This window comes from Phyllostomus hastatus, unplaced genomic scaffold (genome assembly GCF_019186645.2).
Source record: "Phyllostomus hastatus isolate PE091 unplaced genomic scaffold, TTU_PhHast_1.1 phas_contig_402, whole genome shotgun sequence".
In the NCBI taxonomy this organism is placed as follows: domain Eukaryota; kingdom Metazoa; phylum Chordata; class Mammalia; order Chiroptera; family Phyllostomidae; genus Phyllostomus; species Phyllostomus hastatus.
Window position 1 is genome coordinate 2,983,052 of NW_025333873.1, and position 23,152 is coordinate 3,006,203.

At 40.6% G+C, this 23,152-nt stretch overlaps 1 protein-coding gene across 1 annotated transcript; it reads right to left on the reverse strand.

Moving 5' to 3' along the window:
* Window positions 1-245: 245 nt before the first annotated feature.
* CUNH2orf16 (chromosome unknown C2orf16 homolog) lies at window positions 246-22,746 on the reverse strand. The gene is made up of 8 exons (XM_045844326.1): window positions 22,603-22,746; window positions 14,782-14,845; window positions 14,117-14,192; window positions 13,611-13,691; window positions 11,402-13,197; window positions 5,954-10,279; window positions 4,000-5,869; window positions 246-3,573 (listed from the first exon to the last, which is right to left on the reverse strand). Exons 1-8 carry the CDS (start codon window positions 22,744-22,746, stop codon window positions 246-248), a joined length of 11,685 nt encoding a protein of 3,894 aa, XP_045700282.1.
* Between the last annotated feature and the right edge of the window lie 406 nt (window positions 22,747-23,152).

Below are 23,152 nucleotides of genomic sequence, written 5' to 3' on the forward strand. Positions count from 1 at the left end.
CCCCTTTATTAATCTTAGAGAAATTGCAGCCCCACTCCCGTTGCCCCAGCCCCCTGATGGAGAGGCATAAACTCTTTCATTGCTGAGGGTGCTAGAACTGGAGCCAGTAGCTGGGCAGGAAAGAAGCCAGGAGAGGCAAGCTTGGTGAGGACTTGAGTGAATAAATGAATAATGGGGTTGGAAATCTCATCTACTCTCTTCGAGACTCCCAACTTGCCCTGCTTTGGGGTTTTCTTGTAAGGTCCCTAGGAGACATAATTTGAGTGAGCCTTGAGATCTTTATACAAACGATGTCTGGGGCTCTCCTTAGGGGAGCTGTGATGTTCTCTCTCAGATGGACTGTGTGGGCTCCACTCGGAGTGACTGTGTCTGCGCCTCTCAGAATGCCTATGCCCTCTCCTCTTAGAGGGACTGCCACGACTCCTCTCACAGAGCCTGGGTTGCCTGCGCTCAGAAAGACTGTATCCTCTTCTTCTCTTAGAGGGACGGTGGCCTCTCTCAAAGGGTCTGTGACATCTCCTCTCAGAGGGACTGAGATGGCTCTTCTGAGATGGACTGCGATGTCTCCTCTGAGAAGAGCTTCGATGTCTCCTCTGAGAAGGACTTCGACAGCTCCTCTGAGAGAGACTACGACGGCTCCTCTGAGAGGGACTTCGATGTCCCCTCTGAGAGGGACTGTGATGGCTTCTCTCAGAGGAACTGCAATCGCTTCTCTGAGGGAGACTGCGATGGCTCCTTTCAGATGGACTCCGACGGCTCCTCTGAGGGGGACTGTGGTGGTTTCTCTGAGATGGACTGTGATGGCTTCTCTCAGAGAAACGGCAATGATTTCTCAGAGAGGGACTGTGACGTCTCCTCTCAGAGAAAGTGCAAGCGGTTCTTTCCCTAAGGAAGCTGTGGTGGTCTGGTTTCTTCCGTGTGAGTTTGTCTTTAAGGTGACTGTGTGAGGTTCTCTTCATAGCAGAACCATATAGGATTCTCCCTTGGGCCTGACTGCTGAGTCCTGTTTTGAAGCTCTTGGACTCCGGGCTAGAGATTTCTTTTTGGTAGAAATTTTTCTTAGGTCTGCAGCCACTGCCATTTTGAATGGTACCCAAACGATGTCTGATTGTGGTGTTTTGGGGAGTGGTGCTGCCTTGGGAAACTCTGCGTGTGAGCAGTGGGAAAAGTCTGAGGTGGAAAGAGCTATCTGTTTTTGGTTGTTGAGCTGATCTGAGTTGGTCTGTTCCTTCCCACAACATGCTCTCCTGTTCGGTGGTTGGGTCTGTTGGCTTTAGCTTCATAACCGGCATCCTCTGTTTTTCAATATCTCTTAGTAAGCAGTAGTCTCTGGCTTTTTGTTTTGTTTGGTCATTTTTGTTTGACCACAAATGGCCTGCCCTTGCTCTGTCCTCAGACTTCTGCCCAATAAATGCCATAATTCTGTGTGCTGTTTGGAATGCCTTCCTTAGTCCCTGAAAAACCAGCTGAATGAATTTGGGTTGGGAGGATGTCTTAGGCTGTCTTTTAAAAGAGTCAGTAGTTGTCTGAGGTGCTCCTTTCCTTTTCATTTTTAACTGGGCTGGTAGTTCCCTAGAGAGACTGTGTTTTAAGGTTCTACTGTTTGTGTAGAACTTTTTGTTTTTTATTCTAACTCCCTTGGAGATTTTTTTCGTTGGATATTTTGAATCACAGGTGCTTTGGCTTCTCATTTCAGCCCATTCTTCATCCTGATTGCTTTTAGAGTCACTCTCTGGTAAAGAGTGAACTTCAGTGAATTCATAGTGTCCAGGTTCTCTACTATCTGTCTTTCCTATAAGGTCAGGGCTGCCACATTGCTTTTGCCTAATGTGGACTTGCATAGGAGCAGGAGACTGGGAAGACTGAAATGGGAAATCTATTGTGGAAGTAAGATTCTTGGAAGCTTGAGTACAGATTTTAGCTTTCCTTAATGATGATATCAGGCTCCTTGGTGTAATGGGTCTGTCTCTTCTATGATACTTTGGGACTTGGGATCTTCTCCCAGACTGCAACCTAAAGCCAAGACGCAATCTAATCTCCCCATGACCTTCAGGACTGCTTACAAAGCAGAGCTTTGGATAAATAATAAGATAAGGCCCCAAAGTGTCCTGTAATTTATGACAACAATTGAAACCTGAACATCGGCCACACTGTAAGCAGATAGGGTATTTCAGGACCAGTCCTGAAGCTGGTGGTGGAGGTACATTGTGGGGTATTTGACTTCTTAACAGTTTTGCTGCTATTTTTAGCTGCAGATCTTGTAGCAACTGGAGTTGTTCTGAGAAAACAGAGTTGTCCTGGGAAAGATAACTTGGCTTAAGGGGGTATTGGGACTCAAAAATCCTTGTCTGTGAATCAGTCTGTGAGTTCTCACTCTCTTTCACTGGAACAGGATCTTTCATAGTGAAAACTATATTGAAGGAAGACTCTGACTTTACTGGGTCAAGGAGCTGGTCCCCTGCATATGAAATAGGCATGTGCTGAATGACTTCCTGGGATATATCACTGAGCTTTGTTTTCTTTATTCTCACTCTAGTTCCAGAGTATTGTTGTATTATGGAGGACATAGAACCACGTGTCCACATCCTTAAGGCCATTCTTTTCTCATGACCATGACATGAAGTATGTCTCTGAATGTAGTTTTTGACCACTGAAGCCTGAGAAATAGTACCTTGACCCATCTCTAGCAGACTCTGGGAAAATTCCATCAATTCAGCTGGAACCCCAAATAAATTCTGAATAGGTTGGGTATCTGTAGTGACTCTTTCTGTTAAAGGTATTTGAGAACAAAACTTCCTTTCCATAGTGGTCCCCAAGACATTCCCCAGCATTAGCATATTGGAGAGATATTTTCTAGGTAGTTTCTGCTTCCAGGAGTGACTCTCCCAGACATTCTGTTGTCTTCCCAGGACAGACCAGGTAAGGTCTCTTTGAGCCCCTGATCCTGTCTGGAAGGTCCTAGCTAGTGATCTCCAGCTTTTTGGTGGATGTTGGAAGAGGCCCTGGAGTGAATTCTCTAACTCTGCCACCTGCCCCTTCTGAATCCTCTCCTTAGATATGACATTCACTCCTGGGATCTCAGAATGGGGGTTTTCTACAGTGTGAGCTGTCTTGTCAGAGAGTTGATTATGAAAGGACAAGGGAAAGTTTGAAGCAAACGTCTGTTCAGGCTGCAAAATACCTGTCCAAAGGCTTTTTATATCCAAGGCTCTTGATACTTTGGTCATCTCAGAATCCCAAAGGCCTCCTAATTCAGATGTTGTTTTAACGGTGTTTGAGATGGCTGAGTTTGAAGAGTTATGTAGAAACCTAGAGAAATAATTCCCTGTCTGCAACTCTTCTCCTGATGTTAACTCCTCAGATTCCCTATTCTGATATACCTGTCTTAGATTCAAATCCTCAGAATCCATAACTTGAGGAGGCCTTATCTTTATCCCTATAGATTTCACAGCCTGAAGCTCTTGTTCATGAGTCAACATTGTAGGATCTTCAAATGAAGATGTTAGCTGTGAGGTTAATTCTGCAGATTTCAACTCAGTATTTGATCCTGTATTTAACTCCACAGATTTTGTTCTTTTAAAGCATGACTCTAGTGCAGACACCTCATATTTTAAGTCCTGAAGCTCAGAGTCTGAAATCACTTTTACAGAATTTGCACCACAAAGTAATGGTTCTTTGTTCATCGTCATAGACTTTACATCTTCAAGCAATGGCTGTGGTAAAAATAACACAGATTTTGCACCATTTAATTGAGGACCCAAAACAGAGTGCCCAACGTGTTGCTGTGGCCCAAGGGGATTCTCCAAAACTTGGACTTCTGGAAACTTTGTCCCAGGAGTTAAATGAGAAGATTTTACACATTCCAAATATGGTCCAGGATTAAACAAAATAGACTTTGTTCCTTGAGATTCTGGCCCAGGGTTCAATTCACAAGATTTCATGCCATGTATTTGTGGCCCTGGATTAAACTTTATAGAGTTTATATATTGAAGTTCTGACCCTGAATTCAATTCAGAAGAACTCACACCTTGCAGCTTTGGGCCAGAGTTGAACTCTGTTGTCATTATACCCTGAAATTTTGTCCCTGGAGTCAACTCAAAAGGTTTTACACCTTCCAAGAGTGGCTCAGGGATGCAACCAGTAGAATTTACACATTGTAATTTTGGCCCAGAATTCAACTCACAAGAACTTTCACACTGCACCTGTGGCCCAGGGTTGCATTCCATAGGTGCTGCACCTAGAAACTCTGAGTCTAGAATCAGTTTAGATTTCAGACCTTGCCAATGTGGTCCAGGGTTGAACACCATCGATGTCTCACTTTGAATCTCTGTCCCTGGATTCAATTCAGAAGATTTCATACTTTGAAGTTCTGAAAGTAAAAATTCAGAAGAGTTCACACCTTGCAAATGTGGTCCAGGGTTGCAGCCAGTAGAATTTATACACTGAAGTTTTGGTTCTGAAATTAATGAGGAAGAATTCATACCTTGCAAATGTGGTTCAAGGCAGAACACATTAGCTTTTGTACCTTGAAGCTCTGGCCGGGGATTCAGCTCAGAGGATTCCAGACCTTGCCACTCTGGCCCAGTGTTGAATGCCATAAAAGTTATACACTGAAGCTGTGGCCCTGGATTCAGTTCAGAGGATTTCCCACCGTGCAATTTAGGTTCATGCTTGAATTCCAGAAATGGCTCATCTGGAAGCTTTGTCTTGGTGGTCAAATCAGATTTCATCCCTTGCCACTGCTTTCCACAATTGAACTCAGAAGCTATTACACTGTGAGCCTTTGATTCCAAGGCCAAATCAGAGGGTTTTGCAACCTGAAATCTGGGGCCATTTTTTATCTCTGTAGAGGTCATAATTTGAAGATTTACCAATTCAGAAGATTCTGCACCTTGCAAATTTGTCCCAGAGTTGAATTCCACAGATTTCACACCTGGTAGGTGTGTGCCTTGTGTCAACATAGACAATTTCCTATCTTGTGGGGCTGAGTTAAACCCCAAAGATTTAACATCTTGTTCCTTTGTACCTAGAGTTGATTCAAAAGATTTCGTATCTTGACACATTGGCCCAGTGATGAACTCCACAGATTCTTCACTTTGAAGCTTTGTCTCTGGTGTTAACTCAGATGTCACAACTTGTAAATGTGCAACAGGCTTTAACTCAACAGATTTCACATCTTGAAGCTTCCTCTTCTGGGTTAAATCAGATTTTCCACCTTGTAATTTTGGACCATGGTTGGACCTTAAGGAGTTCACAGCTTGAAGATTTGTTGCTTGAATTGACTGAGATTTTTCACTTTGTGTCTGTGGCTCAGAGTTGAAAAACGATTTCACTTCTTGAAATTTTGTCTCTGGGATCACTTCAGAAGATTTCATACCTTTAAAGTGTGATCTAGAGTTGAACCCCATAGATTTTAAATCTTGAAGCTTTATACCTATGATCAAGTCAGAACATTTTATGTCTTGTAATTTTGGACCTGAATCCAACTCTACAGATTTTGCACCTGGAAACTTCCTCCCCAGGGTCAAATCTGATTTCTCATCTTGGAACTTTGAACTAGGTTTTAATTCTACAGATTCCACACCTTGAAGCTTTTCCTTTGGGATCACTTCAAAAGATTTCATACCCTGCAAGTGTGATCCAGACCCGAAATTCATAGATTTTACATCTTGAAGCTCTATACCCATGACCATCCTAGAAGATTTTATGTCTTGCAACTGTGGACCTGACTTGAATTCTTCTGATTTCACTTTTTCAAGCTTTGTCCCCAGTATTGGCTCAGAAGATTGCAACTGGGGGACAATGCTGAATTTTTTGTCTTTTGTATCTTGAAGCTTTGTCTTTGAAGTCCTTTGAGAAGATTTCATAACTTGTACCAATGATTCAGGGTTGAAATATTTAAATTTGAAACTTTGAATCTTTGTCTCTATATTCGATTTAGAAAATGTTGTACCTTGCAACTGTGAGCTGGGATTTAACTCAGTAAACTTCGTATCTTGGGACTTTATACCAAGAGGCAACTTAGAAGATTTTAGATCTTGCCATTGTGACTGAAAGTTGAAATCCTCAGATTTCACACCTTGAAGCTTTTTCTGAAGAGCCAACTTAGATGAGTTCATACTTTTCAAGTGTAGTGGGGAGCTCGACTGTATCATTTTATCACTCTGAAATTGACTTAATACCCCAGATTTTACACCTAGAAGTTGTGGTTCTTGTGTAAGCACTGGAGACTTTACCCCTTGAAGCTGTGTTCCTGGGGATGACTGTAAGGGTTTCGCTTCTTGAAGCTGTAGTCCTGAGGTCAATTTAGGAGATTTCCCATCATGCAAGTGAAGACTAGATTTGGACATCATAGATTTTATATCACAGGGCTTTGACCTCGAAGTCAGGTCACATGATTTCATACTTCTAAACTGCAGATGAGGTTTCAAATCAAAACCTTCAGGCTGATGTTCCTGGAATGACGCCAAAGATTGTATACCTTGGAGTTCTGGCTTTGGAGTCAACTTAGATGATGTTGTATCTCCTGACTTTGTCAAAGGTTTCAACTCTGCTGGTTTGACACATTGAGATTGTAACCCAAGATTTAACAGAGATTTCATACATTGAAGCTCTAATGCAGGTATCCACTGAACTGATTTCATACTTCCAAGCTGTGGCTGTTGGTTTAACTCCACACTTTTTATGCCTTGAAGCTGTGGCTCTGATGTTGAGGCCAAAAATGTCCCTTTTTGCAGTTGTTCTGGGGGTGACTCAGGGGTTTTCACACTCTGCAACTGTGGCCCACAGTTGAACTCCAAATGTGTTGCACCTTGAGTTTTTGGTCCTCGAATCAATTTAGATGATTTCACATTTCTTGACTGTATCAATGATTTCAACTTTGCTGATTTGACACCTTGAGATTGTGAACCAAGATTTAACCCTATAGATTTCACACCTTGGAACTCAGGTTCTGGTGTCCACTGAATACGTCTCATACTTCCAAGTGGTGTCTCTTGTTTTAGATCAACCGTTTTCACCCCTTGAAGCTGTGGTTCTAAAGTTGACACCAAGGGTTTCACTTGGTGTAACTGTGGCCCTGGGGTCAACTTGGGAGATTTTATGCTTTGCAGCTGTGCTTCAAGTTTTAACTTCTTAGGAGTTAAATTCAAAAGTGCCATCCCTTGAAACTGTTGCCTTGGAGCTGAATCCACAGATTTTACTCCTTGAAATTTTTGCATTCTGGTTACATTTGTGGGTTTTACTACCTGCTTCTTTGGCCTTGGAGTCAACTTCACAGATTTTACACATTGCAATGGATCTGGAGTCTCCTCTAATGAGTTTAAACTTTTAAGTTTGAAACATGGGGTAATCTCCACAAATTTCATGTCTTGCATTTGTGGCTCTAAAGTAAATTCTTCAGGTTTCATACCTTGCAGTTGAGGTTCTTGGAGTAATGGCTCTGGTGCAAAAGGCCCAGAATTCTCAACTTGCGTCTTTGGCCCCAGTTTTAATTCCATGGCTTTCACATTTTGCATTTGTGTTCTTGGGACCAACTCCACAGTTTTGAATTCTTGAATTCTTGAATGCAGAGTCAACTGAACAGATTTCACAGCCTGAAGGTTGGAATCTGGGATGGTTTTCACAGACTTGACATCTGTCTGTGGCCCTAAGTTTATCTCCACAGATTTCTCATCTTCCAGCTGAGGACTTGGGCATCTTAGGCATTGTCCTGGACTTAAGGTCACAGACTTCACATCTTCTACCTCTGATTCTGAAATCAACAACTCAGACTTTAAACCTTGAAGTTTTGAGCCTGGAGTCCGCTCCACTTGTTGTGTACCTCCCACCCATGGCCCAGGGGTTAATACCATAGATTTCACATCTCCAAACTGTGGCTTTGGTGTTAACGGAATAGATTTCATACCTTCCAAATGTGACCATGGGGTTAAATCCACAGATTTCATGTCTTCTAGCTGTGGCTCTGGGATTAGTGTCTCAGATTTTAAATCTTGAAACTTTGAGATTGGGGTCCACTCCACAGGTTTTACATCTTTTAACTGTGGTCCTTGGATCAATTCAGAAGATTTCATACCTTGTAACTGTGGTCTTCTGGTCAACTCAGAAAAGTTGACACTTGGCAACTGTTGCTCAGGAGTCGGCTCCACAGACTTCACATCTGCAATCTGTGGCTCTAACACTAATTTATGTGAAATGTCACTGTTAACGCTTAACATTTGACCAACCTCTACACATTTTACACCTTGAAACAGTGACTCTGGTACTGACATCTCAGGTTTAACCCCTTGCTGCTCAGGTCCTGGGGTCAACTCCGTAGATCTTCCTCCTTGCTTCTTTGGCTCTGGAGCCAACTCAAAATTTTTCACATATTGTTTTTGTGGCCCTGATTTTAACTCTGAAGATTTCACACCTTGAGATTGAGTTCCTGATGTCAGATCACAAAATTTGACATCATGTAGCCATGGCCCTGGGTTAAGCCCAATCTGTTTCTTATCTTGAAGCTCTGGAGACATCTTCACTAATTTAGAATCTTGAAGCCCTGACTCTGGAGTCATCTCCACAGAATTCACTTGATGAAACAGTGGTACTGGGGTTTGCTCCCCAAATGTGACACCTTGAAGCTTTGGCCCTGAAGTCAATTCAGAAAATTTGACATCTTGCTGCCTTGGTCCTAGTTTCAGTTCCTCAGATTTCACACCTTGAAATTGTATTTCTGAGGTCAATTTCACAGATTTCATGCTGTGAAATTGTGATCCTTCAACAGACAAAACAGATTTTGTATTTTCAACTGGGAGCCCTTGGCTTAACTGCAAAGGTGACTGTGCTGCAACCCCTACCGACTTTATATCCTGAATCTGTGTTTCTGGTATAAACTGCCCATGTTTGAAACATTTATGCTTTGATTCTGGGTCCAAATCAGAAAATTTAACATCTTTTGAGCATAGTCCTGAGTTTAGTTCCACAAATTTGATACCTTGAGATTGTGGTTCAGGAGTTGACTGTACAGGTATAACACTTAGATGCTTTGGCTGTAGTGTAAAACCTGATGGTTTGATTTCTTGCACAGGGGAAGCTGGGGTCAATTCATCAGATTTCATAACATGGTGTGGGGGCCCTGAGATTAAATCTACAGATTTTTTTCCTTGGAGAAGTGGCTCTGGAGATAACTTTGAAAATCTGACACTTTGTGACTGTGGCCCTATAGTCAAGTCCTCTAATATACTTTGTAGCACTGGCTCTTTTATCAGCTTCTCAGATTCTACTGCTTTGGTAGTAGTTGACTCTTGGATTAAATTAACATATTTCACATCCTGTAATTGTGGCTCTAGATCCAACTGCCTGGACTTTGCTTCCTTGGGCTGTGGTTCTGGATTCAATTCCATTACATGTGGTTCTGATCCTGTAATAAACTCTTTAGATCCTATCACAAATGGGACTGACTCAAGTTTTATACTTTGGTGCTGTGGTTCTGAGGTCAATGGCACAGATTTTACACTTTGAAATTGTGGTTCTGAGGTCAACTCCTCATAGTTCATAACTTCTGAGTATGCTTTTAGATTCAGAACAAACTTAATACGTTGGAAGTCTGGGATTAACACCTCTGATTTCATACCTTGCACCTCGGATCCTGGTACCACCTTCGGAGATTCTCGTATTGTATCTTGTGACACTGGAGTCTCCTCCATGGGTTTTATACTTTGGAGCTTTGTCTCAAGGGTACCTTGGAATGGCATTGAGTTCATCTGTCTAGATTTTGAAGCATGTCTCAGTGGCCCTGGGGTATTTCCTAAAGATGGTTGTGTAAACCCCACAGATTCTTTCTTGTGATGACAAGTGTCAGAGGTCAACTTTGATTCTGTTTCTTGATATCCTGGCTCTGAAATCATCCCTAAAGTTTCTGAAGCTTGATGCCATGAGGTCAATTCTTCAGATTCAATGGCTTGATGACTTGGCTTGGGTACCAATTCTACAGATCGTGCTGCTGGAGCATGTACCCCTTGGATCAGCTCCTCATATTTCATACCTTCTACATGTGTCTCAGGAATCAACCTCCTACATTCTACCACTTGAGGAGTTTTCACATCTTTAAGCAATAGTACTTGGGCTATCTCCTCAGATCTTATATCTTGTAACCATGGCTTTAGGGTGCACTCCACAGATTTCATATCTTCCTGTTGTGGTCTTGGGGTCAACTCCACAGTTTTTGTACCTGGCAAGTCTGGTGGCAGGCTCAAATGAACACATTCCATACCTTGCAACTGTGCACTGGAGGTCAAATCTAAAGATTTCCTACTTAGTAACTGTGGTGCTGGGGCTAACTCAGCAGATTTTTCACTTTGCTGTTGTGGTCCTAGGGTCAATTGGATAGCTTTCTCACCCTGAGGGTGAGGTCCTAGGTATGACTGCACAGATTTCCCACTTTGCAGTTGTGGAATGAGGGTCAACTCATCAGATTTTACACTCAGCTGTTGAAGTTCTATGGCTGATTCTGTAGAGTTCACAGTTGGGATCAGCTGTCCATATTTTACTATGCGTGGGATTGAACCTGTGGTTTTATCTATAGATTTTATACTTTTCAACTCTGTTCCCATGATCTGTTTCTCATATTTTACATTTGGCAATCCAGGTGATGACTTCATAGAATCCATAACTTTAAGTTGTGGCATTGGCTTTGCCCCCATATTTTTCACACCTTGATGCAGTGATGTAGTAGTCAGTACTGAGGATTCTGTAACTTGATGCAGTGGTCTTTGGCTCATTCCAGTCGATTCTGTACCTTGACCCAGTGACTTTGGGATTGTCCCTAGAGATTCCATTAGTTGATGATGTGACTGTGTCAACTCTACAGATTTCTTCATTTGTAAGCATGTGTCAGAGGTCAATCCCACAGTTTCTATAACTTGATGTCTTTGCCTTGGGCTCATCTCTGAATACTCTGGAATTTGATGCCATGGGGTCAACCTCAAAGATTTCATGTCTTGAGGTGGCACTGGGGTTACTGCCATAGATTCCGTGCCTTGATGATATGGTTGTACAGTCATCCCCACAGGTTCTAACACTTGAATCCATGGCCTAGGAGTCAACTCCAAGGATTTCTTGACTTGAGATATCGGCTTTGGGGTCAAATCCTGAGTTTCTACAACTTGTGAGTATGGTTCTGTGACCATTCCATTGGATGACCCCAGTGCTATTGGGGTTATCTTTAGAGAATGTGTGAATTGATGTGATGGCATCCCTACTGATTCCATGACTTTAGGCAGTGGCTTTGGAGGTATACCCATAGCCTCTCTAATTCCAGGTGGATCAATAGTAGTAGGAAAACTAGAAGATGTCAAATCATCTGGTTGAGTTGCCCTTGGGGTCAAATTTGAAATATGAATCTGTGAATCTGGAGTTAAACTCCCAGATTCTATACCATCTGGCTGTGCAGGGGGAACTATTCCCATGCAATTCATAGCTTCTAATAGTGCCTCTGGTGTTATTTTCATGATATCCATGACTTGATGCAATGGCCTGGGCATCATGTTCAATGATTTTGTGTTTTGACATGTTGGTCCTGGAATAATTTTCACTGGTTCTGTGACTTGATTTTGTGGCTTTGAAGTTATGCCCGCTGGTTTAATAAGTTTATGTTGTGGCCCTGGAGTCATTTCCACAGCTTCCATGACTGTATGCTGTGGCCTTGGACTCATCTTTCCTGGTTGTATGACTTGATGGTCCAACAATGTACTCATTTTCACTGACTCCTTATCCTGATATCGTGATGTTGGGGTCACTGATTTTGTGATGTGTGGGTGTGATCTTTTAACCATTCCCATAAAATCCATGACTTGAAGCAATGCTACAGGAGTTACCTTCACATTATCTGTGACTTGATTCAGTGGTCTTGAGGTCATCTTCTTTGATTCTATAACTTGGTGCTGAGGCCTTGGGGTTACCTCCACTGATTCAATGACTTGATATGCTGGTTTTGAACTTGCAGTCACTGTTTCCAATGGTTTAACAGTGTCATTTGGTCGTGGAAACAAACTCACAGATTCTATCACTTCTGAATGTGATTCCGGGATCATCCCCATTGAATCCATGGCTTGAATTAATGCCAATGGGGTTACCTTTATGCTATCTGTGACTTGATATGGTAGCCTTGGAGTCAACTCCACACTAGTCACTTGGGTCTCATGCTTCTGTATGTTTTTTTCTGGGAGACCTATTACCCTCTGCTTTATACTAAGCTCTAACGTATATTTTGGGTCCTTCTGCAGTAAAGTGGTTTCTTTTTCAATTATGTCAACTCCTAAACTTTTGGGAGGTGGAGTGCCCATTGATGTAACTAACAACTTGGATCCAAGAATTTGGGGGCCACCCTCATGTTGTGACTGTTTACCTGGGGTAAGGGATTCTGAAATTTTTGTTTCTGTTCTTTTTAATCCAGATTCCACTCCAGTGTTCACATGGCGCTGAAATGATGGAAGGTCTGGGGATTCATTGTTGACATTTTGCTCAGTGCTTTGATAAATGGGCATAGATAACTGGATTTGGGGTTTTTCTGGTTCAGGGATGCTTCCTTGTACCTCAGTTAAATAATTCAACATTGCCCATGATTCCCTCACAGGCAGGGGTACTGTTTTTTTCTGCAAAGTACAAATCTTCCAAGCCATATGTCTCTCTAACTTCCACCTAGTCAAAGAAGAGATCTGGATTGGATCCCGGCCTTTGAATTGTGGTCTGTCCTTGAAAATAGAATTTGGCCAATGATCTGATGTCAAATGATTCTTGCTCCTTCTCCCATCCTTTGTTTTCAATTGTTTGCAGATAGTAGAGTTGGTGAAAGAGGTTTGAGGTCTTAAGGCTGAAAGAGTTGCCAAACTCTGAAAGAGTTTTGATTTCCCAAGCTCTGAGAGATGAGGAGGAGGCAGGGATGTGCCTTGGTTCTTAAACACAGTTGGTTGCTTTTTAGAAAAAATAGGTAAACTATGGCACTGGAATTTCCCAGTTGTTCCTTCAGAAAAGACAGAAAAGTGAGACAAACTGGAGTCATTGCATGATGATCCAGAGGAGGTGCTGTGGGTAGTAGAATATTTTGCTGTCTTACAGTCACAAAAGGGTAGAACAGGCTCCTGAGCCACAAAACCAGAGGAGGTGGAGGAAGAAATCATACATTGTGATTCAGGCAAACATGATTCCATAAGAACTGATCTAAGGAATAAAGAGAAAAGTTTCATTTTGCTTTGAAACAGGAAAAAGGTAGGAAAAGTAGACAAAGGGAAAAATAATGGCCAATTTCAAATGCAAAATATTTTGGACTGAGGGAGGATAATAAGTTGCTTTAGCCAACATCAATTAATTATGGAAATAATTCCTCCATCAGGAGAAAGGAAGGCATTTGTCCCATTCCAATCAGAAGTAATCAATAAACCAGTAGTTCTTAAACTTCCTTTGAACCTACAACCTTCCCCTATTGCCCAAACTAACAGACTAACTAACTAATGCTCTTTTCCCTCTTCCTCCCTGCTTCCTCATATCCCTTCCTCTCTTCTTCACTCCCTTCCTTCCTCCCTCTTAAAAGCTCTACCACCTTCAATTCCCACTCAGAAACTACATTCCCTGACCTTGCATTTTCCAGATGTTGGAAAATCTGTTCAAGACAGAGTATACATTCCTGGGTCCATACTTCAGGGAGTCCTGAAAAGCTGGATGAAAAAGAGTATGTCAGTGTAACTGAAGTGATACTGAATGTACTGGTAAGGAAATCAATAAGAAGAGAGACTTAACTTAGACAGAGAAGGCTATGATAATGTGGGAAGTGAAACAGTCCCAGCTATCTTACTCCTAAATTTTTAGAGTTTATCAGAATAGGCTGAAAAGAAGAAAAATAGACAACAATGAAGATCGATTTTACTCAGCCCTGGCTGGCGTAGCTCAGTGGATTGAGCGTGGGCTGCCAACCAAAGTGTTGCAGGTTCGATTCCCAGCCAGGGTACATGCCTGGGTTACAGGCTATAACCCCTAGCAACTGCACATTGATGTTTCTCTCTCTCTCTCTCTTTCTCCCTCCCTTCCCTCTCTAAAAATAAATAAATAAAAATCTTTAAAAAAAAAGATCGATTTTACTCACCATGTCAGGTTAGTTTTAATGCAGCCCATCCTGAGATTTTCTTCCCACTGTTGAGCTGGGAGCAGAGATGAAGAATCTATTAGTATCATGACTATTGACATCACCTAGTCCAAAACCCTTATTTTGCAAATAAGGAAACAACAGTGAAGTCATGTCCAGTATCTTAAAGCTAATTAGTGGTAGAGCTCAGGTTTAACCCAAATCTCAAGTTTGTTTTTTAAACTATACTGTGCTGCCTTCACCATGTAATATAGATGAAAGTGATTGGAAAGAGCAGGAACAATCATGGTAGTAGGGAGTTGAAGTGGGGGAAACAGAGGTCATAACACATATTTTTTTCCTCCAAAGGAGTCTATCCAGTGTCTATGGTAGAGAAAAAAGGTGCTGAAACTTTCCACATCAAACTCTTAATTACCCATTCTCCAATTTCACTAAGTTTATTTCCTGATACTTTGAGCTTTACACAAAATGAGATGAGGAAAGGAAGCATGGAAACACCTATGTGGGAGAGCCCACAACTCAGGCACAATTGGAATTGGAATTAAACTAGCCACCTTTTGGTCCACAGGCTGGTGCTCAATCCACTGAGCCACACCAACCAGGGCTAAAGGATAGAGCTTTAAAGCAACCCACAGTTGGTCTGTCATTAGCCTTCAGCTGAAAACAAAGCATAGGATCTTTCTGACCTGTGACTTTCTGGATCTTTTTCAATCTATGTTGCTTTGAAGTCTAGAGAGGCACAAAAAGAAAAAAAGTCAGGTAATGTTCTAGGTTAGAGAATTTACTGACAGTGCATTTCATCTTATAGACACAAATATTGATTCACTTGACATTCATATCTATAGGAACAATTACCACTCTATTCATTTATTCATGAATCATTTATTGAGTACTAAGTTCTTGGTATTTTGTGGGGTGCCAGCACTACAAAGATAAGTATGATCCCTGTATTCAGGGAGCTTATACTAGGAGGGAAAATATATCTCTAAACAGATAAATGGCAATACTGTGTGGTAAATGCTGTAACAGAAATATAAGTGCCAGGGAATACAGAAGATAGTCATTAACTGCTTGAGAGACAAGAGAAAAATTACCCAAGAAGTTGCCATTTGCATTGGAGTTTGAAGAATCAGCAGAAGGTTTTTAGGTCAAGAAAGAGCATTTCAAGCAAGTGGGAACTTCACTGAGAATAGAAGTCGTGACTGTCAAGCGCACTTTTGCTAAGTAGTGAGAGATGAGGCTGAAAAGGTAGGTAAAAGCCCGATTATGACAACTGTAGCGTTTTTATTTTGTTCTGTAGGAAAAAATTTCCCAACCAGTAGTGAATAAACTCCTGGGTTTTTGCAAGAGTGTTCCAGGTCACTTGAAAGACAAAAATAACATTTGTTACAGTTTTTTATTTCTTCCTTTTATACTAGAACGTCAGTCTCTGAGAGGATGTTAAAAGAGCCTCAACAGCAATTATTGAGGAATTCCTGAAAGTCTACATGATTCAGTCACTGAGTTTATCATTCAGTTGAATACCCCTAGCACACTGGTAGTTTTAACTTTTAAACAGTTTTAAACTGATTTTATGCTTAGTCATGTATTACTTATGTCCATAATAGACCATTGACTAAAAACATCAAATGAAAAAGAAAACTGATATTGAAATACAGGTTATTATATTTACAAATGATCTTTCTATATATTTATCTCAAAATGACCTCTACATATCACAGACCTAAATAATTCCCCACTACAAAACACTTGGAAATGCTGAATTAAATATAATAAATATTCTTTAAAATGCAGAACTTAGATCTTTACAAGAGAATAAGGGAAATACAGCCCCAAAATACAGCCCCAAAAATAGAAAACTAAAAAACTAGAGTGGAAAATCAGCTGACACTTCAATGTCCTAGGTGATTTGCAGGGTCAGTGACTAAAGACTTTGGATAACAACAAGAAAGGGACAAAAACACAAGGCTCATATGAAGTGGGTATTTGGAATTGAGATCCCAGGGAAAAAGAGCCAGGATTTTTAAATTGCTACACATCAGTAAAAAGGTGGCTAGAAAAAAAATATGCCCACCAGACAACAAAGCTTGAGCTCTGGGTAGAGGGGGAAAAAACAGGCTTCTCTGAGAATTTTAACCAATAATCTATCCTCATGCTGGTGAGGAATACTAATTTACATTCACTACGTAGTCAGGAACCCTCAAAAGTAAAATAAAAGGGGTTCTGGGCTGGTCATGCCTCTAGGGCAAAAGAGGAAAGGAAATATAAAATCTCTTTGGAAACTGAAGTAGAAAAGGAAGAAGGCAAACAGCTTGAATAACATACTTAAGTAAATGAGAAATACTTGATGAAATGATTAAATTCTCAGAAAAAATGTAAAATATCAAAATCAGGCAAAAAGAAATATATGATTTGAATAGACCGGTAAGTATGAAAGCAATTGAAATGATAACCAAAGATATTCTCCATCAGACCTAATCAAAGAATTCAAGGTTTCTAATTATCAGAACTTATATTAATAATATTTCTCTACTGCAGGAAAAAAACTAGAAAAATATAATTTTAAATAATAAAAGATAATATCCTTCATAATAGCAATAAAAATGATAGAATATCAAAGTATTAAGTTAACCAAGAATACAAAAGGCCTTCTTGTAGAAAACTATGTAACTCTAATAAAGATCAGAGAAAAATTATCTCAATAAATGGAGAGACATTATAGGCTTTTGATTGGAATAACTTGAAATTACAAGATATCACTGTTCCCCAAATTAAATTATACTTTAATGCATTCCAAACCTAAATTTCAGTTGGAATGTTTCAAAAATTTGTTAAACTCTCTAAAATTATATGGCAAAAGATCCACTAGTAGCTAAGTCAACCTTAAAAAGAAGGGCAAAGAAGAGGCCTGCTGTACCAAACTCTAAAACACACTACAAATATATGACAATAAATACAGGAACAAACAAACCAATGGGACAGAGTAGGGAACTTAAAGATGGACTCATATATATGATAAAGGGAGCTCCACAAATCGATGGGGAAAAGATTTTTTAGCAAAGAGTGATGAGAAAACTGGCTCACTATACAGAGAAAAATAAAATATATAATTTCTTAATTATATATTTAGAGGTGGATTCCAAGTGTATTAAAAATTAAAATTGTGAAAGGTAAGACTGTGGAACACCTAAAAAATGTAGGAGAAAATTGTTGTGACCTAGAGCACAGAAGAACTTTTTAAAGAAAACTTCAGCCCTGGCTGGTGCAGCTCAGTGCTTTGAGCACTGGCCTGTGAACTGAAAGCCTGCCTGTTCAATTCCCAGTCAGGGCACATGCCTAGGTTGCAGGCCAGGTCCCCAGTTGGGGGCATGCAAGAGGCAACTGATTGAGATGATGTTTCTCTCCCTCTCTTTGTCCTTCTCTTCTCCTCTCTCTAAAAATAAATAAATAAAATGTTTTTAAGAAGAAAAAGAAAACTTCAAACATACAAACCACAAGGCAAAAAAAAAAAAAAATCCATTAGAACACTCTGCCACATTCAGCTGGAACCTCATGACACTGAGAAGTTCAGATGACTAAACAGAAGTCCCTGGGAAGTTGTAACCACAGGTGCACCTTTGTGTAATTTGCTCAAGTTCACAAAAAACCCTGAAGCCATGAATTTAAAGTAGTCCTGGACTGATGGTGCCACAGTTAAAAACAAATAAAACACTCCCTAGGGAAGATCTTTATCCTAGGCTTGAAAAAATGCCCATGAATATTGTATTTTATTAAATAAGTTATTTCTGCAGAAACAAACCCACAGAGATGCCACGTATTAGAATCATTAGATCTAGATTAGAAAACAACAATGTGTATTACATTTAAAAAAAAAAGCCAAGCTTAAATATATTTGTAAGAAACAGAAAATCATAAAAAGTTTTCTAGCAGATTTGAGAGAGAATCAAATGTTACTTCTAGAAATTAAGAATGTGGTACTGAGCCCTGGCTAGTGCAGCTCAGTGGATTGAGTGTGGGACTGCAAGGTAAAGGGTTGTGGTTCGATTTCCAGTTGGGGCACATGCCTGGGTTGCAGGCCAGGTCTCCTTTAGGGGGCATGCAAAAGGCAACCACACATTGATGTTTCACTCTCTTTCTCCTTCCCTTCCCCTCTCTCTAAAAATAAATAAATAAAATCTTTTTAAAAAAGAATGTAGCACTGAAATCAAAATCTCTGTGGATGAGTTTAGCAGCATTAATGAAATACTTCTGAACAGAGAACTAGATAAGTATGCATATTGAAATTCCTGGAGTAACCACTGGAAGAACAGGAATAAAGTGCACAGCTGTTAAGGGGGAAAATGGAAACAGAAATTCAACCCAGGATTTCTGTTTATAATAATTGTTTGAATCCTCCAAATGAAAACAACCAAAAGAATTGGACCAAAAAATTTTTTAACATCTATTTGAAGATACTGAAGAGCTATCAAGGTATCAAGGACCAAAGGAGCCAAGATCCCAGAGAAAAAAGGAAGTTTAGAGAAGTGAGCCCAGATTTCCCCCTCAAAGCATTTGCCAATTCTTGAGCTATGGCTGAAAAGCTAAGCAAACTATTTAGTTGTTTTATGGGGATAGATAGACAAAAAAAAAATGACTTTAGGAACGAAGGACGAGGGCCCCTGGTAAATATCCCCGCCTTTCAGTTGAGACCCAACAAAGGGTTATACCTAGAAATAGGAATAAACCTGAAATAGAGTAGGCTCAAAAATCAAAGCTCATATGGTGCCCGGTGAGTATTAGACATACCAGGGGATCACTTCATAAGTTACATAAATTTCTAACCACTGTGTTGTATACCTGACATTAATATAATACTGAATGTCACTTCCAGTCAAGATGAAGGCATAGGTAAACATGCTTTACCTCTCACACAACTAGAGAAAAAATTATAACTAAACTACAAAACAAATATTACCCAGAACCATGAGAAAATCGAGCTGCATGGAAGTCCAAAAACTAAGGATTTAAAGAAGCCACATTCATCCAGACAGGTATGCACTTCTAGGATAGGCCATGTTACTAAGAGAGCGAGTCAAAGCAGCTCTCCCTAATACAGAGAAGCAGCTCTTCCTAATACACAGAAACATGGGGAGGCTGCCAAATTGAGGAGACAAAGAAATATGGCCCAGATGAGAGAACAGAACAAAACTCCAGAAAAAGAAATAAATGAAACTGAGATAACTAAACTATCAGATGCAGAATTCAAAGCACTGGTTATGAGGATGCTCAAAGAACTCATTGAGCATGAAAACAGCATAAAAAAGACCCAAGCAGACATGAAAGTTACATTAAGTAAAATAAAAATCTAAAGGAACCAACAGTGGAGGGGATGAAACCAAGAATCAAATCAATGATTTGGAACATAGGAAGAAAAAAATCATTTGATCAGAACATCAAGAAGAAAAAAGAATATAGAAAAATAAGAATAGACTAAGGGGCCTTTGGGACAGCTCCAAATGTACCACATAGGGATGCCAAAAGAAGAGGAAGATCAAGAAATTGAAAACTTATTTGAAAAAAATAATGAAAGAAAACTCCCCTAATTTGGTGAAGGAAATAGGCATACAACTTCAAGAAGCACAGAGAGTCCCAAACAAGTTGGACCCAAAGAGGATCACACCAAGACACATCATAATTAAAAATGCCAAAGGTTAAAGATAAAGAGATAATCTTAAAAGCAGCAAGAGAAAAGCAGAGAGTTACCTACAAAGGAGTTCCCATAAGAGTGTCAGCTGATTTCTCAAAAGAAACTTTTCAGGCTAAAAGAGACTGTCAAGGAATGTTCAAAGTGATGAAAAGCAAGGATCTACCTCTTAGATTATCCAATAAAGCTATCATTTAGAAATGATGGGCAGATAAAGTGCTTCCCACACAAGGTAAAGTGACAAGGAGCTCATCATCACCAAGCCATTATTATAGGAAATATTAAAGGGACTTATTTAAGAAAAAGATAAAAAAATGGCAACAAATTTGCAACTATCAATAACTGAATCTAAAAAAAAAAACTAAGTAAACAAGCAGAACAGGAACAGAATCATAGATATGGAGATCACTCAGAGGATTATCAGTAAGGAGGGGGAAGTTGGAGAATGGGGGAAAAGGTACAGGGATTAGAAGAATAGATTGGTAGGTACAAAATAGACAGGGCGATGTTAAGAATAGTAATGCAATTGGAGAAGCCAAAGAACTTATATGTATGACTCATGGACATGAACTAAGGGGGGAGGTTGCTGGAGGGAATGGGAATACCAGGTGGAAGCGGGGGGAAGGGGGGAAAATTGGGACAACTATAATAGCATAGTCAATAAAATATATTTTAAAATATTGAATGTCAATTAAAATTGAAAAAGGTTTTAAAATTTTTAAAAATTGAAGCTTAGCCTTTGATGAGTTCAATACCTGATTGGATTAAGATGAGTTTCCCTAAATGACTTCTGGAAGCAAAAATAACTCTAATGTCTGGAGGGAAGTAACTTTACATATAACATTCTTGGTATTCTAGAAAAAAAATTACCATGTATACTAGAAGATAAGATGAATGGGTGATATAAACAAACACAGTCAGTATAAATATTGTTTAAAATCCTGTACTTTAAAATACAAATGATTTATATATTTTTAAAAAATTAGATGACAGATCAGAGCACCTGACTTGGCGCCATGAGACCATGCAGACTTTGTAGCCCCAAAAAGGGCACAATGGGCAGGAATCGGGGCAGCAGGGGTACAGACAGCCTGTGGTTGGTGCTGGAGGTCCAGTGACTCCTGGTGACTTCTAAAAATGGTTCACTATTCACTTGACCCAGAAAAACACCACAAAATCATGCAAATCAAGAGGTTCAAATCTTTGTGTTCAGAATACTCATGAAACTTCCCAGGCCACCAATATATGCATATCCGAAAAGCCACCAAATATCTGAAGGATGTCCCTTTACAGAAGCAATGTGTACCATTCTGTCATTACAATAGTGGAGCTGGTAGGTGTACCTGGCCAAACAGTGCGGCTGGACTCATGACTTCTATCTAACGTTTTCTAGTCTTTGAAAGGCCGTCATCTCATCAGTCATTCCAGGTTAACACTGAGAAGTCATCATTCATTTCACAGACATTTATGGAGCACTTACTTATTACTCCAGGCAGTGTGCTAGACACAGGGGATGCAAAGATGAATATAGTCCTCATAAGAAACTGATGATAATGTTTATAATTAACTCTTTGTATTTGAGGTTCAATCAGGAAAAGACAGCTCCTTCCCTCTTTTTCTGCCTCACTTCCCACATGCAAACTTTCCCTACAGTACACCCCTCCTCTTCCACATCTCTGAGGGGCTGAGTGTTTTGTCTCTGCTTTACTATCGTATCCATACAGCCTATAGAAGTGCCTTGTAGTGGTGAGGGGTGACAAACATTCGAGAATAAATCCGTGTCCTCTTGTCCACCTCACTGCTCTGATTCTTTCATTTTCTTTGCCCTCCCTCACACTAAGTCGTTAATGCAGCCTCCCACAGCTTATCCGTGCCAGAGAACTGCCATATACATTGGAGTTATTGCCAAGGTTCACTCCACCACAGGAGCATGTTAGAAATGCAGGATTTCAGTGCCTACCCCACACTGAAATCAGAATCTGCTCTTAAAGAAAAGACCCCCAGGTGATTCATGTGTATATTAAAGTTTGAGAAACACTTCTCTAAGACACATCAAGCACATTATTACCTGGCTTTAAATTTATTGACGTCTTTTAGTTGCATAAAGAATAACATCTATACTACAAAGTATTCGGCCTGGCATTCACAGACCTCTACAACGCAACCTCTACCAATTTTCAAACCTTTTCTCTCCCTGAGTTCCCTGCACTTCTACACTGTATTCAGGCAGGTGTCTTCAGCTCTCCTCAAACACATCCAACCTTCCTCTGCTTCTTTCCCATGCTTTTCCCCAATATATTCCTCCTGTCTGAAGAATCGTCCTATACTCTCCTCCACCCACCTCACCCACCTTCAAAGTCCCACCCCTTCTCTGAAGCACAACTCAAACTGAGCTCCCCCAGCAGGCCTTTTATAGATCAGAATGCTCTTTGCCTTCCATCTCTTTAGCAATATTTATACCTCTATGAAATCTTATCACTTTCTCTTAAGTTATGTATTCAGCATATATGTGTCTGCCTATCTCCCCCTCTTCATCTCAAGCTCCTAGAAGGTGGAAATGGTGTTTGTTCTTCTTCAATGTCAACTGTGCTGTCATATAATAGGTGTTCAAGGTTTGTTGAAATGAACTGAAGGGAAAAGGATTGAGAATGACTTATGCATGGGAAGGCATCCAAAAGCACTATCTCAACTCCCCTCTTTCCCCCATCCAATTTTGCCCATGGCCCAAGGTGTAGGAGTTTCTATGGCTTCAGGGACAGGGGGAGGGAGCAGTGAGTTTCAAGAGAGTTGTTAGATCACATACCTCTGAGTCTGTCTTTGCTGCCACCTGTTCCCTGCTCTGTTTCCCAGAAAACAGCACCCAAAGCCCCCAAACAAGGAGACCAAATAATAGTAGAAGACTGACATGTGATGGCAGTGGGAGGGCTGGCCCCCATGTCAGCGCCATTACTCAACCCCATCCCCTCTCAGTCAGACTGCCTTTTCCCTCAAGGCTGTGACTCTGTATGACATCACAATGGGCATTCAAGGTAAACCTGACAAGGTCCAGCCCCTGTGCGTGCTGCTGAGCCTCTTCTCTGAGCCATGACCATCTGCGGCTCCTTCTGGCAGCAGCCCGTGGTCTTTGCTCTGACAGCCAACACTTTTATGACTCTTCTAGGATTGGGCTGGAAAAGTTGGCATAAAGGAGAGAGTATGGAGGAAAGGTTTCAAAGGAGCAGGACTCCCAAGTGGCCTATCCTGACCTATAAGCATCTTCTCTGGAGCCCGTTATTCCCTAGAGATCCAGGTATGGTGTCATATGGTCCAAGTCACAAATTACAATGGGTCAAGTACATTTAAGAAAGGTAGAA

Coding starts and splice junctions, on each gene's coding strand:
- CUNH2orf16 (XM_045844326.1), bottom strand. CDS start 22,746: ATGGCGCTGACATGGGGGCCAGCCCTCCCACTGCCATCACATGTCAGT. Junction 13,692..14,116: donor ATTAAAACTAACCTGACATG/GTGAGTAAAATC, acceptor TTTTTCATCCAG/CTTTTCAGGACTCCCTGAAG. Junction 13,198..13,610: donor CAACATCTGGAAAATGCAAG/GTCAGGGAATGT, acceptor TTTATTCCTTAG/ATCAGTTCTTATGGAATCAT.